The sequence below is a fragment of the Bufo bufo genome, chromosome 7, assembly GCF_905171765.1.
Source record: "Bufo bufo chromosome 7, aBufBuf1.1, whole genome shotgun sequence".
Lineage (NCBI taxonomy): Eukaryota > Metazoa > Chordata > Amphibia > Anura > Bufonidae > Bufo > Bufo bufo.
Window position 1 is genome coordinate 199,997,130 of NC_053395.1, and position 15,527 is coordinate 200,012,656.

Below are 15,527 nucleotides of genomic sequence, written 5' to 3' on the forward strand. Positions count from 1 at the left end.
AGTAGTCATTTTAGGTAGCTTGATAAGCCTGCCTGAAAAGATGTATTTTTAAGGCACAAATGGTTGACAAAGTTTAAATTTAAAAAAAAATAATAATAATTTGGAACCTATGTAAATATTCCCTTTCATTAAAAAGTGAGGCAAGAACTTAAAGAGGACCTTTCACCGATTCTTACCCTATGAACTAACTATACAGATAGGTAGAGCGGCGCCCGGGTATCTCACTGCACTTACTATTATCCCCGGGCGCCGCTCCGTTCTCCCGCTATGTTCTCCGGTATCTCCGCTCACTAAGTTATAGTAGGCGGAGATACCAGTCCCTAAATTATGGTAGGCGGAGTCTGACCTAGCGCTGGCCAATCGCAGCGCAGAGCTCACAGCCTGGGAGGTTATTTTCTCCCAAGCTGTGAGCTCTGCAGTGCGATTGGCCAGCGCTAGAGCAGACTCCGCCTACCATAACTTAGGGAACGGAGATACCGGAGGACATAGCAGGAGAACGGAGCGGCGCCCGGGGATAATAGTAAGTGCAGAGAGATCCCCGGGCGCCGCTCTACCTATCTGTATAGTTAGTTCATAGGGTAAGAATCGGTGAAAGGTCCTCTTTAAGCGTAGCCTGATCCGTTGTATGACCTAGGGCAATGATGGTGAATCTTTTACAGACCGAGTGCCCAAAATGCAACCCAAAACCCACAGATTTATTGCAAAGTGCCAACACTGCAAGTTAACCTGAATACTACAGTCCAGTACAGTATATCTTCCATGTATTTTATCATTTAGCTATAATATCCTGCCTACATTCCGTGCGCTGCCTGTGCTGTTCATGGTGCGCCCTGCGCTGATGAATGGTAGGAAAAGTTTAAGGCATATCGGTACACCATAGACTTTTTCCCTGGTGCGGGTGCCCACAGAGAGGGCTCTGAGTTCCGCCACTGCCACCTGTGCCATAGGTTTGCCATCACTGACCTAGGGTGAAGCAGGTCTCCACCCACGGTCATGACTTTACCAGGCAGACTGAGATAAGTACATCACCTCTATACACAATAAAGTTTACAATTTACACACAAAAGCTTAACAATTTCTAACCTGCTCTTTTACCGATGCCAAAATGTTGGTGGCCGTGGACTCTGGCTCCATGCCTGTGGTGGGGGCAGCCTCCTGGGGGGCTTTTGACAGCCCCTCCTCCATCATGGGGGTCTGCTCAGGAGCTGGCATGGCACCTGCAAAAAAAAAAAACATTGGAGAGACATTTGTTATACAGCAAAATATACACAAACACATAAAAGTATCTTTTACATGCAATAAAAACCTTTGCAAACGTTAGAATTTTGGCTATTTTCACTTTCGACATTTTAAAGGGAGAATTGAACAGGTCTCATTCTGTGTTTCTACCTGTCCAACATCCTTCAGGGTCAGGCTTTCCAGGATTACAGCGCAATCAGTGCTGGGCGTTGCCTGCATGCAATCTACCTGACTTTAACATTTCCGTTGGCTGTTGGGACTCGTCCTGTCATTTACTAAACAATCAGAAGAATCAGCCAAGGGTACCACGAAAAGAAGCCACTATAATGTAACTGGTAGGAACCCACCACAAATATGCGCTAGACGCTGAGCCCACGGGGAGGAGAGGGATGCTACACTAAGGGAGAGTACAATTTACATGATTAAAGCTTTATTAAGGCTCGTGCATACAAACTTTATTTTTCCGTGAAGTTTTTTTTTGCGGCCTGTTGTGAAGCCATTCACTTCAATTGCATTGTGTGCATTCTCAGGGCTGCAGTTACCCCCACGTAAGGAGGACCAAAGTTTCCACCGCCACATAAGATGATACCAAGTTACCAACTATGTAAACTCCATGTTGGGGACCCTAAGAACTTCCAACTTAATTCTTCCCCTGTATAGGAATCACATCAAATCAAGCTGGAGATCAGCTCACAGGTCCGTCTTGAGGAACACAGGGAATAAAGCCATGACATTCATTACAGAACCTTCATTCTGACTAGCCAAGCCAAAAACATTCATAAAAACTGCACAAATAACCAAACCATGACCGGCACTTGCCTGGCTGCACTTCTAATGAACCCTGATTGTTCTGCTTTTATATGGAAGGCGCTTCGACTATGAGACGCAAGCCTGCAGACGTCCTCCAAATGCACCGCTACACGTCCCCCCGCAATCTCCACGGCGGCAATTAAAGGAGTTATTCAAGTGATTAATCTGACAAAATCCAAGCTATTATTTTTAATACACAGAAACAGTCACCTTAACCCATGCTCCTTGCCTGACTCCGGTTTTCTAAAGTAATTGTAGGAAACGCTTATGTAAACTGGCAAATCGGTCCCAGTAGTGGAGTCGTTAATCTATAGGCGGAAAGGACTCTATGCACAATTATCAATACGCAACATCTGAGCGTCCTCAGCTCCGTGCACCAATATAGCCGAGCCAGCGAAAAAGCACCGTGAGAATATATGTTTACGGTGTGTGTGTGTGTATATGTGTATGTATGTGTATGTGTATGTGTATGTGTATGTGTATGTGTATGTGTGTGTGTATATATATATATATATATATATATATATATATATATATATATATATAATTCCTTCTTTTTCTTGTTACAGAAATTACATAAACCTAATTACACCCTCAAAGGTTTCCACAGCAACAAGAGACCCGTTTTCCTAGAACATTACATGATACACGTAATACATGGACAGGCCACTCTTACAGAGTTCTGGCTCATGGAGGGCGTCCTGAGCTGGTGACCCCCCCTCTATGCAGTCCGTACGCCCTCTGGTAGGGAACCCTTCCGCCCAGACTTCATACACTTCTATGTCATCACTGAACATTTTGGTAAAGTGCAATCCAGTCTTCATCAACACAAATCTACCCTTACAAGTGTCATTGTGTTTAAAAGGGTTTTTCTAGATTCTTTTTTTTTTAAATGACCTATCATTTGATTGGTGAGAGTCCAACAACTGGGACCCCCACCAATCAAAGGCACTGGCGCTCGGCCTTCTCTAGCTTTCCCTAGGCCAGTTTATCGGTTACATGGCATATGTGCAGCTTTGCCCCATAGAAGTGAATGGAGCTGAGCAGAGTTAAGCCCAGCCGCTATACAACAAATGGCGCTGTGCTTGGTAAGCTGAGAGAAGGCCGTTGCGCTACGGCAAGTGCCTTCTCAAACAGCGGATCAGCGGGGGTCCTGGGTGTCAGGCTCCCACCAATCAGATACTGATGACCTAAGGGATCAGTAAAAAATAAAATAAAAAATCTCTTGAAAAAAAACGCTTTAACTCTACACTATAAAAGTCTTGTCATGTGACTGTTACAGTAGAGTTTCTACAAGGTAGCAGCTCCTGGCTGTTACTTCTATGACATACTCTTTCTTCAGACCAAGAATGTATGATCCATATATTTTTTTTATTAGCTTTTCCGTCACAGTAGTCAGGGGAACTACCCAATGTAAAATAGAGAAATTAAAATCAAGACATTTAAAAAATAAATAAAAAAACATGAAAAATCATCTGGAAACAATGTATCATGTGACCGACCTAAAATGATTCATGGATTTCTCGATCAGTACCGGCATCTTACAGTGGTTGGTTATCTTCGTGAATACTGAAGTCTTCATACAGAGGCGCTGATTTCAAGACAATTTTGAGACCGTTCAGGGTGACTTGCATTGTTAACCACAAGAGGAAACCGCAAGTCCCACACGAGGAGGCACAAGGGAAAACTCTATACGGCTCTAAATTGACTACAAGCAAAAAATAAATGACCACCTCAACAGTGACGCAATGTAACAAAAATATAAATTGAGTAAACAAAAAAGCTAAAAGAATACAAAAAAAATAAAGAAATAAAAGAAAATAAAGTGAACAACTCCAAACTATCATTGTAACAAGGGAAACAACCGCTCAATCACTTCCATAAATAAACTCGCTATAATAGCTGCTATTACTTTGTTGGTTCACATGTTTAGAAAGGAAGACTCTGCTCCTTCGACCTTTAAACAAACCCTGCTAGATGGGTGCACATGACCGTATTTTTGTTCGCATTCGATACACTTTTTTTTGTTGGTCGGATGCGGACCCAATCATTTCTATGGGGCTGCAAAAGATACGGACAGAACACTGTGCACTGTCCGCATCCGCATGTTTGTTCCGCAGAGAACAATAGGCATTTCTACAATAGAGCAAGATGAGCAGAACGGGAAGGTAGGGGGGGGTGTACACAAAGTTGGTATCTGTTTTGCGGATCCGCGGTTTGAAGACCGCAAAACGGATATGGTCGTGTGCACAAGACCTAAATGTGCCGCCTTTCAATCTAACCAGCCCTATGGTTCAGCCTGAAGGAACAGGCAATGTAGGGATCTATGATGCTGCGAGTTTGGGTCAGCTAAGCCCGCGGTCAGGGCGGTTAACACATCTGAAATATAGACGCACTTGTGTGGACCTGATCTCGGTATACAAAGCTGAAGGGAACAGATCCTGGCCTAGCTGTAGCATGAAAGAAACAGTAAAAGTGGAGCAGGAAGAGGCGTTTCTATAAGGGATTTTGGTTGGAATTCTTCGCAGAGTGGGGCATGAATGTCCCATAAAGAAAATTTCTAGGGCAGTATATTTTTGCTGTTCAAAAGTATGAAATATAAAACTGAAAAAAAAAAAAACAACCGCAATAGAGTAAAAAACCTAAAGTTAGAATTACACATTCGGCTTTGTTCACATTTGCACTGGAGGTTTCATTGGGTAACGGTTACAGATCCCATCAAAAATGGTGGAAGAAATAATGCCGTATAGGTAAAATAATGGATGTCATGATGGAAAAGCAAAGGACGATATTACAGTCGGAACAGAATTATAAAACATCCTAAAGACGTAAGAAGTGGGGGGGGGGGGGGGCGATCTCTAATCACCAAGAACCACCAAGAAAATCAGGGATTCACCATGCATCTGGGATGCAATCATCATCTTTCATGTGTGTAATTTGCAAAAGTGTAGCCAGAGTCGAGAACTGATGGTTGCCATGGATACGGCCTATACATTTTCCTTACACAATTTTAGTAAATAAGCCTATGTCTCTAGGAAACGCTGCAGCTGACAGCAACATTTACTTGGCTCTGCAGTGCCATGCCCTTTCATGCAATGGTGCCCGGTAGACAGAACAACAGGAGAGCAATTAATAGCATTGCAAACAAACAGGATAATCATGCCTGACCTTTTGTGTCAAGACCAGCTGAATGCCATGTTCTCCGAGCTCGGGGACATTGCTAAAGAAATAAAGATGAATTCATGAGTATTTCCCAAGGTCACGGATGGAACAGGTAAAGAAGTTGTCATTACAGCACCGTCTGATTAGCTGTAGCCGGGGTCGCAGATGTGTTCTGTAATACTATGCGGCTGCGCAGTAGGAACAGAAGGCCACAAACAAAATATTAATAAATCTAAATAATATTGGACCGGCACTCAAACATATGGGTCCACGCAGAGAACCAGTGAGGTAAAATAGTGCAATTTAATAAAACATACACATAATAGTGGGGTGGATGAGGTAATAGGTAAATTAGCTCATATAAAGTCCATACAATGCAAATTATTGAGAGGAATTAATAATGTCCCATGTTTGTACGAATATTTTCTGGAAAATCGACTATCCAAATGGTGAATAGGAAAAATCCATAGGAAACAGTCTTCAACTGTAATGAGTATGATACTGACTCTTTGCGCAGTTCTGTGGCGTCCCACGTGTAAAAGCGCTTACCTTGGTGTCAGTTTAATCAGATACAGACGGCAAAGTATGGTTACTTAGTTGACATAAAATCGGATCTCCGTATGATCGCTTCAATTATCGCGAGATGAGCCGTTTCCTTTTTCTTTCTCTTTCGGATAATACAGACTCTGTCAATATTGCATGGCCATGCTTCTCTATGAATATCCCATCGACACCAGACGCGTTTCGAAATAGATCCCCATTTCTTCCTCAGTGGGTAGAAATAGGGATCTATTTCGAAATGCTTCTGGGATCGACGGGATATTCATAGAGAGTCCGAAATTTGAAGCATGGCCATGCAATATTTAAAGAGACCTTGGAAATTATCATCCGAAATTAATGTAAGCAAACCGACTGGTGGTTGATTTTATTAACGGCTGGCGACTGACAATAATCCATGACTCAAGAGAGCGAAGCTTCATTACGATTCTAACCGCGATTGACAGAGTCTGTATTATCCGAAAGAGAAAGAGAAAGAAAAAGGAAACGGCTCATCTCTCAATAATTGAAGCGATCATACGGAGATCCGATTTTATGATGTCAGCTAAGTAACCATACTTTGCCGTCTGTATCTGATTAAACTGACACCAAGGTAAGCGCTTTTACACGTGGGACGCCACAGAACTGCGCAAAGAGTCAGTATCATACTCATTACAGTTGAAGACTGTTTGCTATCAATTTTTCCTATTCACCATTTGGATAGTCGATTTTCCAAAAAATATTCTTACAAACATGGGACATTATTAATTCCTCTCAATAATTTGCATTGTATGGACTTTATATGAGCTAATTTACCTATTACCTCATCCACCCCACTATTATGTGTATGTTTTATGTTTTATTAAATTGCACTATTTTACCTCACTGGTTCTCTGCGTGAACCCATATGTTTGAGTGCCGGTCCAATATTATTTAGATTTTTACAGTTTTGAAGGGGTGATTCTATTTTGGACATTGGCACCAATCCGTGTATATAGAGAGTGAGCCGTCCCATTTATTCTTATAAAATATTAATAAAACATGTGTGACGCATTATTTGGTCTATGTACTGCGGCAAGAGCCACATCTCAGGAGAACAATTACACTTCCTTTAATTGCTGACGACAGGAGGAATGGCATGAAACAGGCTTACGACAATATCCGGAAATAAAAGGATATTCACACAATGCTCAGACCTGCGTCTCCATGGTTACAGACTACAAACAAAATGTGAGTGTAGTCTGATCCTGCAGAGCCTTGGAATCGTGTTTCAGCGAGACACCGTAATCTCACCAAGAAGCAAAGCTCGTTAGAACCTGAGGCCAATATCGGTCATCAAAATGGTTCCCATCTTGGATACACCATCACTTGATCTGTGGGAGGTTAGACCTCTGGGACCAGGGGCGTAGCTATGGGAGGAAGCAGGGGAAGCGGATGGTTTGGGGCCCAGATGCACAAGGGGCCCTCTCAGGAGGAAGACACAAAGGATTTTATCGCCAGAGCCTCCTCAACAGTATTATACAATGACATTGACATGACATACAGTATATACGTGTAGGAAACGGAAGAAGCGGCTGCCGGGCCTAGTCTGAGAGAGAGACCTAGACTAGCCACAGGAGTGCGGGTTGCACGTGAGTTGGGGGTTGCGAAGAAGTTGCTGGGGGGGACCTGTTCAAAAATTTGCCATCTCTTTATAATACTACTTTAAGATCCAATTGCATCATATTTCGGTTTACTTTTAGAGTTTCGTAATGAATCTACTGAACATTGTCTATGCATGACAAATGGAAAACATAACAAGCAACATATACCATGTATACACTTTATCGGCCTGTGCTCCGCAATATCAAAGGTACGGAGGCTGCAGAAACGTAACAGCTGGCCTGCAGATGTTCAGGCTCCCACATGCTAAACACCTAGAAAATAGAAGGCGATCTCCATTAGGATTTAGATTCTTCAGGAGTTTTTCTCCTGGACAGACTATATGGAAAGTGCAGCCAGTTCAGGAGTCACCACAAAGGGTCCTTCCTGCTCCTCACGAGCAAGTCCGACTCCACCATAAACATGCACGCTCGACTGAGAAACAGGACTGGAACTCAATATGGTCCATCCCTCTCTCCCCCAAAATTTGACACAGTCAAAAGTCTGCCATACGCATGAAAACACCGACAGGACCAAAAGGCGTTTCTCTCAAGTTTGGCCAGTTTAAAGCGTCACATCAGACCTCTAGACGTGTCCGCTTCAGTAAATACTCGTTCCAGTTCTTATTTTATGGGGAAACTAAGGGGTGGGGCTTAATAAAATGGGCGTGGCACAAACTTTTTAGCCTACTGCAGATAGTACACAGCAGGGAGGCTCCTGCTGCAGCCACTTGTCTCCTAGACAGAACCCAGATAGTGAGAAGCAGGAGGGGAACATGGCTGAGCTCCTGACACCCAAACAGAAGATTTCTTTATATATATATATATTTTAACAAATCATATGAGAGAATATCATCGCAAAAGAGGAAATAAATTGAGGAAGTGCTGGGGGATAATGTGTGTGTGATAGAATATATATATATATATATATATATATATATACACACACACACACACACCATATTTTTCGCTTTATAAGATGCACTTTCTCCCCCAAAAGTGGGGGAGGGGAATATCAGTGAGTCTTATAAAGTGAAAAGTAGTTAGCGCTTAAGAGCGCAGTAGGTCTGATCTGAGCTCTGGTATTGGGGGTCTGACATGGAGGCCTGATCTGATGTCCTGATATGGGGGTCTGATGTGAAATCCTGATATGAGGTTCTAATCTAAGCATCTCATATGGGGGTCTGATCTAAGGATCTGATATAGGGGTCCTCCTCTAAAACCTGAGGTGAGTCTTATAAAGGGAAAAATATTGTATTCATTTTTGCACATTTTCTGTGTTAAGTATTTTTTTTATGTAGAATGCATATATTCGTCACACATTTTCAGGAGGAACAACATAGGAATAAAATGAAACTGGGCATTATGACTAATCAATGGGGCCTGTCCCTACAAAGTAGTTGAACAGCCTGTTGACGAGAGAATGGTAGGGCCTAATTGTGGATACCAGTGGAAGGCAAAAGAGTTCTATAAAAACGTGCTCCAATACGATTATTTCCTGTTTTAGTAGGTATTACAACAGACATGTCAGAAGAGCGGACCGGTCCTTTTTTAGGACCACAGTGCGGACTTCATACTGTTCCATGAAAGGGGCCATTTCAGAAGGAACTACAAAAATCCTTTCATCCATCACATGGAACATTGCTGGTGTGTTCCTTTAAGACGACACAAGAGGGAGGGGCTGGTTCTATTTACAGATGGTGCATTACGGACAGTAGTCACCGCAGACGGGCCTCAGAGCTGCGCTCGTCAGAGAGGTACCAGCGGCATATGTTGTGTTTAGTCTTAAACCTCTCGGATTCCCAGGCTCGGAGCCGCACCTTGATTACAGAATCTGCTTTTCTGCCCTGTAATGGTCCCTGCTAAGCCAAATAACAAGACTGTGCCAAGTGCATGCTTCTACAAAAAAAATTCTCACACTCAAAATAAAAATGAGGAAATTCAGCTCTTCTTTTTCCTTTCCTCGCAGACATTTTCCACTAAAGCCGCTGTGAACAGGACACTGATTGATCGCCTTCTTGCAGATACATGCACCGTCAATCACCCCGCTAATACTACTTTCACATTAGTGTTTTCAATTCCGCTATTGGAATCAGTCATAGGATCTCAATAGCGGAAGAAAACGCTTCAGTTTTGTCCCCATTCATGGTCAATGGGGACAAAACTGAACTGACTGAAACGGAATGCACCAAAAAGCATTCCATTCCGTTGCGTCCGCGATGTGGTGCGGAGCAAGACTGATCCGTCCTGACACACAATGTAAGTCAATGGGGACAGATCCATTTTCTCGGACAATAGAAAACGGATCCGTCCCCCTTTGACTTTCAATGGTGTTCATGACGGATCCGTCATGTCTATAGAAGACATAATACAACCGGATCCGTTCATAACAGATGCATGCGGTTGTATTATTGTAACGGAAGCGTTTTTGCAGACCCATAACGGATCCGTAAAAAACGCTAATGTGAAAGTAGCCTAATACTCTGATTTTCAAAAACGGAGTGATAGAAATATTTATTTAGGGTGGAAAGACATTCGGTGTCTTGAAGAAAGATGTTAAATATTTGAGAATAATGAGAAAAGACGACGTCAAGGCAATGGGTTCCAGGAGGGTCTCCTAAAAGTATGATAAGGCACCACATAGCTGGGACCCTCACTAATTAGCGGCAATGTTAAGGGGAACCAGGCTGCAAGTGCTCAACTTCTATGCAGCGCCACCACCGGTGATATCAGGTATTACAAGGGGTCATTATTTATTTTACTCGCTTATATACATATACTGACATACATGTACAGTACGTCTTTGGAGTGTGGGAGGAAACCAGAGTTCCCGGAAGAAACCCACGCAAACACAGGGAGAACATACAAACTCCATGCAGATGTTGTCGGATGCTAACCACTGAGCCACCGTGCTGCCCATTAGAATGAATGAGTAATTCAGGGACGTGTTATATCCTCCAGAGATGATGGACCCCCTATAAACTCAACTATGCTTAAAAGGGGTTGTCTCGTCATAGATAATGGGGGCATCATCTATCACTAGGATATGCCCCCATTGTCTTATAGGTAAGGGTCCCTCCGCTGGGACCTGCACCTATATCGGGAACGGAGCCCCGCAAGGTGGTGACTGGAGGACTCCGGTCCGGCCACCACTAAGCCGGCTCCCCATAGAAGTGAATGGGAGTGCACCATGCATGACCGGCCACCTCTGTGCTCGGCTATTTTTACCGACCCTATAGAAAATTAATGGAGGGCGGCAGCGTATGTATGTATGTATGTATGTATGTATGTATGTATGTATGTATGTATGTATGTATGTATGTATGTATGTATGTATGTATATATATATATATATATATATATATATATATATATATATATATATATATGGTCTGAGCGGTGGGACCCACACCTAAAAGACAATGGGGGCATATCCTAGCGATATGCCCCCATTGTCTAGGATGAGACAACCCCTTTAATGGAATAGTGCAGTCTGATGTGGCCTTTAGGGATGAGCGAATCGACTTCAAAACATCCGAAGTCGATATGCATAAAACTTCGTTCTAATACTGTACGGAGCAGGAGCAGTATTAGAATGTAGTGCTGTCCGCATCTTTTGCGGCCCCATTGACGTGAATGGGTCCACATCCGAGCCGCCAAAACTGCTCCGTCCACTGCACAATGGACAGAGCTGTGTAGCTGTGGTGCCGACTGCAGCATACCTGACGTGTGGGGTGTGGGGTGTTGGACCTACGGCTAATCATTGCCTATAATATATATACGTCATGACTAAGAGAATTAATTTACTAGAAAAAAAAACTAACAAAATGTTTAAAAAGGTATGGGTCCATCAGCATCAAGCTCGGCCAAAGCAATAATGATCATTTGGACCCTATCGAGATAAATGCCATAGAATATCAGTCTTCATGTTTTTCTGTCCTTCTGGAAGCTTGTGCTCCTTCCTCTAAAGACGCACTATTCGGCGCTGATATGAATGGATTTACAATCTCCTCTTAAATGCAGGCTATTGTTTACAGAACGAGGCATTATACCGATCCTGCACGCCGCAGCTAAGCCGTTCTATGCAATTATACTTTACATTCTCATTGCAATGTGCGCTTCACGATACAGTGCATCCTTGAAAGAACGCTTCAATAGCATGGTTATATTATCAGACTGTAAAGGAAATAAACATTAAGTCCGGGATACAGCACAATTTTCCTGGTAGAGGAAAGAAACCAACGACGCTGACATAAAACAAATAGAAACGTATAGAATTAATGGCATGGACTTGCGCATTCAGGCTAAGACTATGAGCTCAGTAACACCGACAGTGATGTTAAAATTGGAAAAACCTTCCCGAAAGGTTGGTGGAGATCATAGCCAGCTGAAGGGTGGGGAGGGCTGCTCTAAGCCTTTATATCTCAGGCTTTAGGAGCTAGAGATGGGGGCCTGAAGTGAACGCAGCTGAGAGCTGTAGATGCTGAGGAGCTAACGCTGTGTGCGGTCTACACTGTGATGTTGGGCTCTACAGTTGCCACATGACCAAAAATCGCAGTGCCGCTGTCATAGGAATCAATGGGTTCACAGAGCGACTTGCACATTTGCTGCAACACGCCAGTCGCAAAAAGTCCAACACACGTGCAAGTCGCTCTACAATCCCATTCATTCCTCTGGCACTGCGGTCTCTGGTTGGGTGACAGCTGTCGTAGCCAAAATTACCATGTAAACGTATCCAAAAGCTTGTCACCTTTCAAAGACTAAACCCATGTCTCTAGCACCTACAGATCCCGAGATATGAAGGGTTAAAGCAGCACTCTCTCCCCCCCATCCTGCTCCCCAAGCTCTGCTCGGCTGTTAGGGGGTTAAAGGGATTGTTCCATTAAGACAACTTCACCTCCCTCCACAGAATAGGAGATAAGTGTCTGAATGCCGGGGGTCTGACCACTAAGGCCCATGCCGATCACAAGAATGGGGGGCCCATGCTGTTGGACAATAACACAGTCCAACCCGATATGCATAGGTCCATGTTCTGACAGGTCAATGGCACCTGCTTCTTTACCAAAGCTGGAGCCATTTTGAAGAGCCTCATACTTCTCTTTAGAGCTCTCGCAGGTGGCTCAAAGAGATGAGTAAAACTAAGTGGAATTGGGAACATACCCTTCTATCAGCCAATCCAGGCCCTATTACCAGGTTTTAACCACAACCTACTGCAGAAAAGTATCCGTCTTTATTAAATAGATGAAGCTACAAATCTAGAAGAATTGTAGACTCCATCCACAACTTCTCCTCATGGTCTGGTACATGGCCAGACACAAGACAGAGGCCGGTAGATGGCTGACCGAATGATCACCTGGTGAGTGATTGTTTTGCAGACAGACACATATTGACCATCACAGTCGCTCAAATTGTCCATTCATGGTCAGTGACACCAGACGAAGAACCAACAATGTTTCTTGGAAATGTTCTCTCTCGAGCAAAACTCTTTCACCCAATGATGGGATGAAAAATGTAAACATGGCCAACTTCTTTCCAAACGATAATGGTATGCCATCGGTCAGCTAACCAACTGTTTATTACTAAATTTCGTTATTAAATTTGGTTGAAATTGACCATTTTTGTCAACTTAAGTATGCCGTGTATGGGCACCTTAAAGGCCCCCATATACATATTTATTATACCAATATCTTTTTTTCTGTTTTCAGTGGGACCTGCCAAAAGTCAACATGACTCGCCCCTGATAGATGACCAGAGCTTTGAATTTTAAATCTAGATCCTTTTGTTCAGATGTATTCTATAAAAAAAAAAAAAGAAGCATATATTAATAGCTGTGCGTCCTTTCACTGCGGGGTGCCAGCTATAACATCGCTATGGGATCAATAACAATCCTGCCATTCAATAAAAAAAAGTTGTTGAAACCATTATATACCTGTGTTCCCGAGAAACGGAGAGCAATTAAAAATTTCTAAATCGTAGTATTGAATGTGCCGCGTCATGCTCAATAAGCGTAGCCTCGACAATGAACTGCTGAATCGAAGATTTTCTGCTCAACAAAACGTGAAGCATTGTCCAAGTGAAAATCATCGGAAAATCCAGACTGCTCTGGCACCGACGGGGTTAAAAGGTCCAGACCAATTACAAACACAAAGAAAGTCATTGCAACCGTGCTTGTCCTTCGAGAATGACGGCTTAGCAACTCAAAAACGTAGGAAAGGAACTCTTAAAGAGAAAAATGTTGCACTGATCTGTTAAGCTACCTTCACACGTTGCAGAAAAACTGTAGCGTAATACAGAACCAGCAAGGTGTACGACGAGATCAGACAAATCTCATGTACACTGCTTTTTTTTTTTTTTTGTGCGAAATTTGAAATCCGCAGCATGTCAATTGTTTGTACGATTTTTGGTGCAGATTTCACCCTTTTCAATGGAAGGGTGAGATCTGCGGCCAAATAGCATTACATTTGCAACAAAACCTGCAAGTAAAACATGCGTTTTTTATGTGGATTTGGTGTGGAAACGTGAATAAATCGCACAGAAATCTCTGCAAGTCTACCCGTGTGCAGATAGCCTTAGGATGCATTCACTGGAGCGGTGGACGGCAGTGCCCATTTTGCAGACTGCAAATGCTCAAAACACGGGCACCGGCTGTGTGCACTCCGCATCGCGGTGAAGACCCACTGACTCAATGGGTCCGTAATCTGCAAGATGCAGCCGAAGACAGGACATGTGCTCTCTTTTGCGGCACTGAGGCACAGACCTGGAAGATCTTGCAGATCACTGATCCATTGAAGTTAATGGATCCGCACAGCAATGCGCAGTGCACACTGGTGATGCCTATGTTTTGCAGTCTGCAAAACAGGCATGGCCATCCCGTGGTCGTCTGAATGCGGCCTTATAGAAACGCTCACACACATATATGTTGCAGAAATTTCAGTGCGCATGTAAATAAATCCTTAAAGGGGTTCTCAGACACGGGGAACCAATGATGACCTGGTGTAAAAGATTAAAGCAAAAAAAAATTTTTAAATCTGTTCAGTGTTGCAAGCCCCAGTGCCAAGCTCCCATCTTCTAGTTTTTGCTGGCCTGGAAATGTGATGGCTACATGCACGTCATCGCTGCTGGCCAATCAATGGCCTCGGGGGTGACCAGTGCAGGAACGGCACGTGACAGAGGTCATGGGCCATTTATTTTTTACACCACGCCTGGTCCCCTGACCATTAGTTCTCAGTCTTAGAGAACCCCTTTAAACTGAATTCACACTTTGAAGAGTTTGAGGCTTTCCTGACACACACGACACCCACAGACCCCCATTCATCTGACGAGGCGTACTTTTGGCTTCCAATGGGCTGGTAGATGTCGAGACATCTTTATTTCAGCTGTATGGAGATACATATTGGATGCATATACTCCCCCCCCCCCCTTTATACATGGGTGCTTTACAGATGAGCATGGCCAAGAACGTTTTTTCAGTTGGATTCACATGGAAAAAGATGTCTGCGAGCTTTTACATGACACTGGAGGTATGCAGAGGTACAGGCAGGTCCCCATACATTATTCGGAGGGTGCATGAGGCCGACACACAGCTATGCGCACCCAGCAGCCTAGGAACAAATAAATACAGTGGTCCCTCAATACAATATTAAAGGGGTTATCCAACCCCTATAATGACCTCCCAATGCCCGGTCCTCTTCTGATCCCCGCGGGTGACGCTATGGAGGCTCGACCACGGCGCCGCCTGCTATTGGCTGCTCCCCCTGTCACCGGATGTTTTGTTCTGCATGGCAGGGATATGCACTGGCAACCAAGCAGTGATCAGAAGCGATACGGAGCCGGGGAGCGGGGAAAGTATAATCTATATATGAGGGGCCCGGGCATTTGGGGGGGGGGGGGGGGGTGTTGCATTATAGGGGTTGGATATCCCCTTTAATTGGTTCCCAGACAACCATTGTAGTATATTGAAACCATACCAAACCAACCCCCAAAATCTCATCCATAAGAGAAAATGAAGAGTTAAGAAAAATAAGCAGATAACTAAGACAGATAAAAACACTCCTTACATGTAACAGTCAGGAATAGCTGATAACTAGCAACTAAACCAACTTTTACCAGAGAAGTGACCTGTATTGGTTGGATCTGAGT

The 15,527-nt window shown here is 43.6% G+C and overlaps 1 protein-coding gene across 7 annotated transcripts in view; it reads right to left on the minus strand.

Annotated features, from left to right (window-relative positions):
• Positions 1 to 15,527, minus strand: part of PKP4 (plakophilin 4) — a 241,878-nt gene that overhangs the window by 154,537 nt on the left and 71,814 nt on the right. For 5 of the 7 annotated variants that reach the window (XM_040440790.1, XM_040440786.1, XM_040440788.1 and 2 more), the window contains exon 2: positions 1,084 to 1,217. In XM_040440790.1, coding sequence (XP_040296724.1) covers positions 1,084 to 1,212 — 129 coding nt within the window. In that variant the 5' untranslated portion in view covers positions 1,213 to 1,217. Of the gene's footprint in view, positions 1 to 1,083; positions 1,218 to 15,527 lie in introns of those variants that run through there. The other 2 variants (XM_040440787.1, XM_040440789.1) reach the window with 2 other exon arrangements.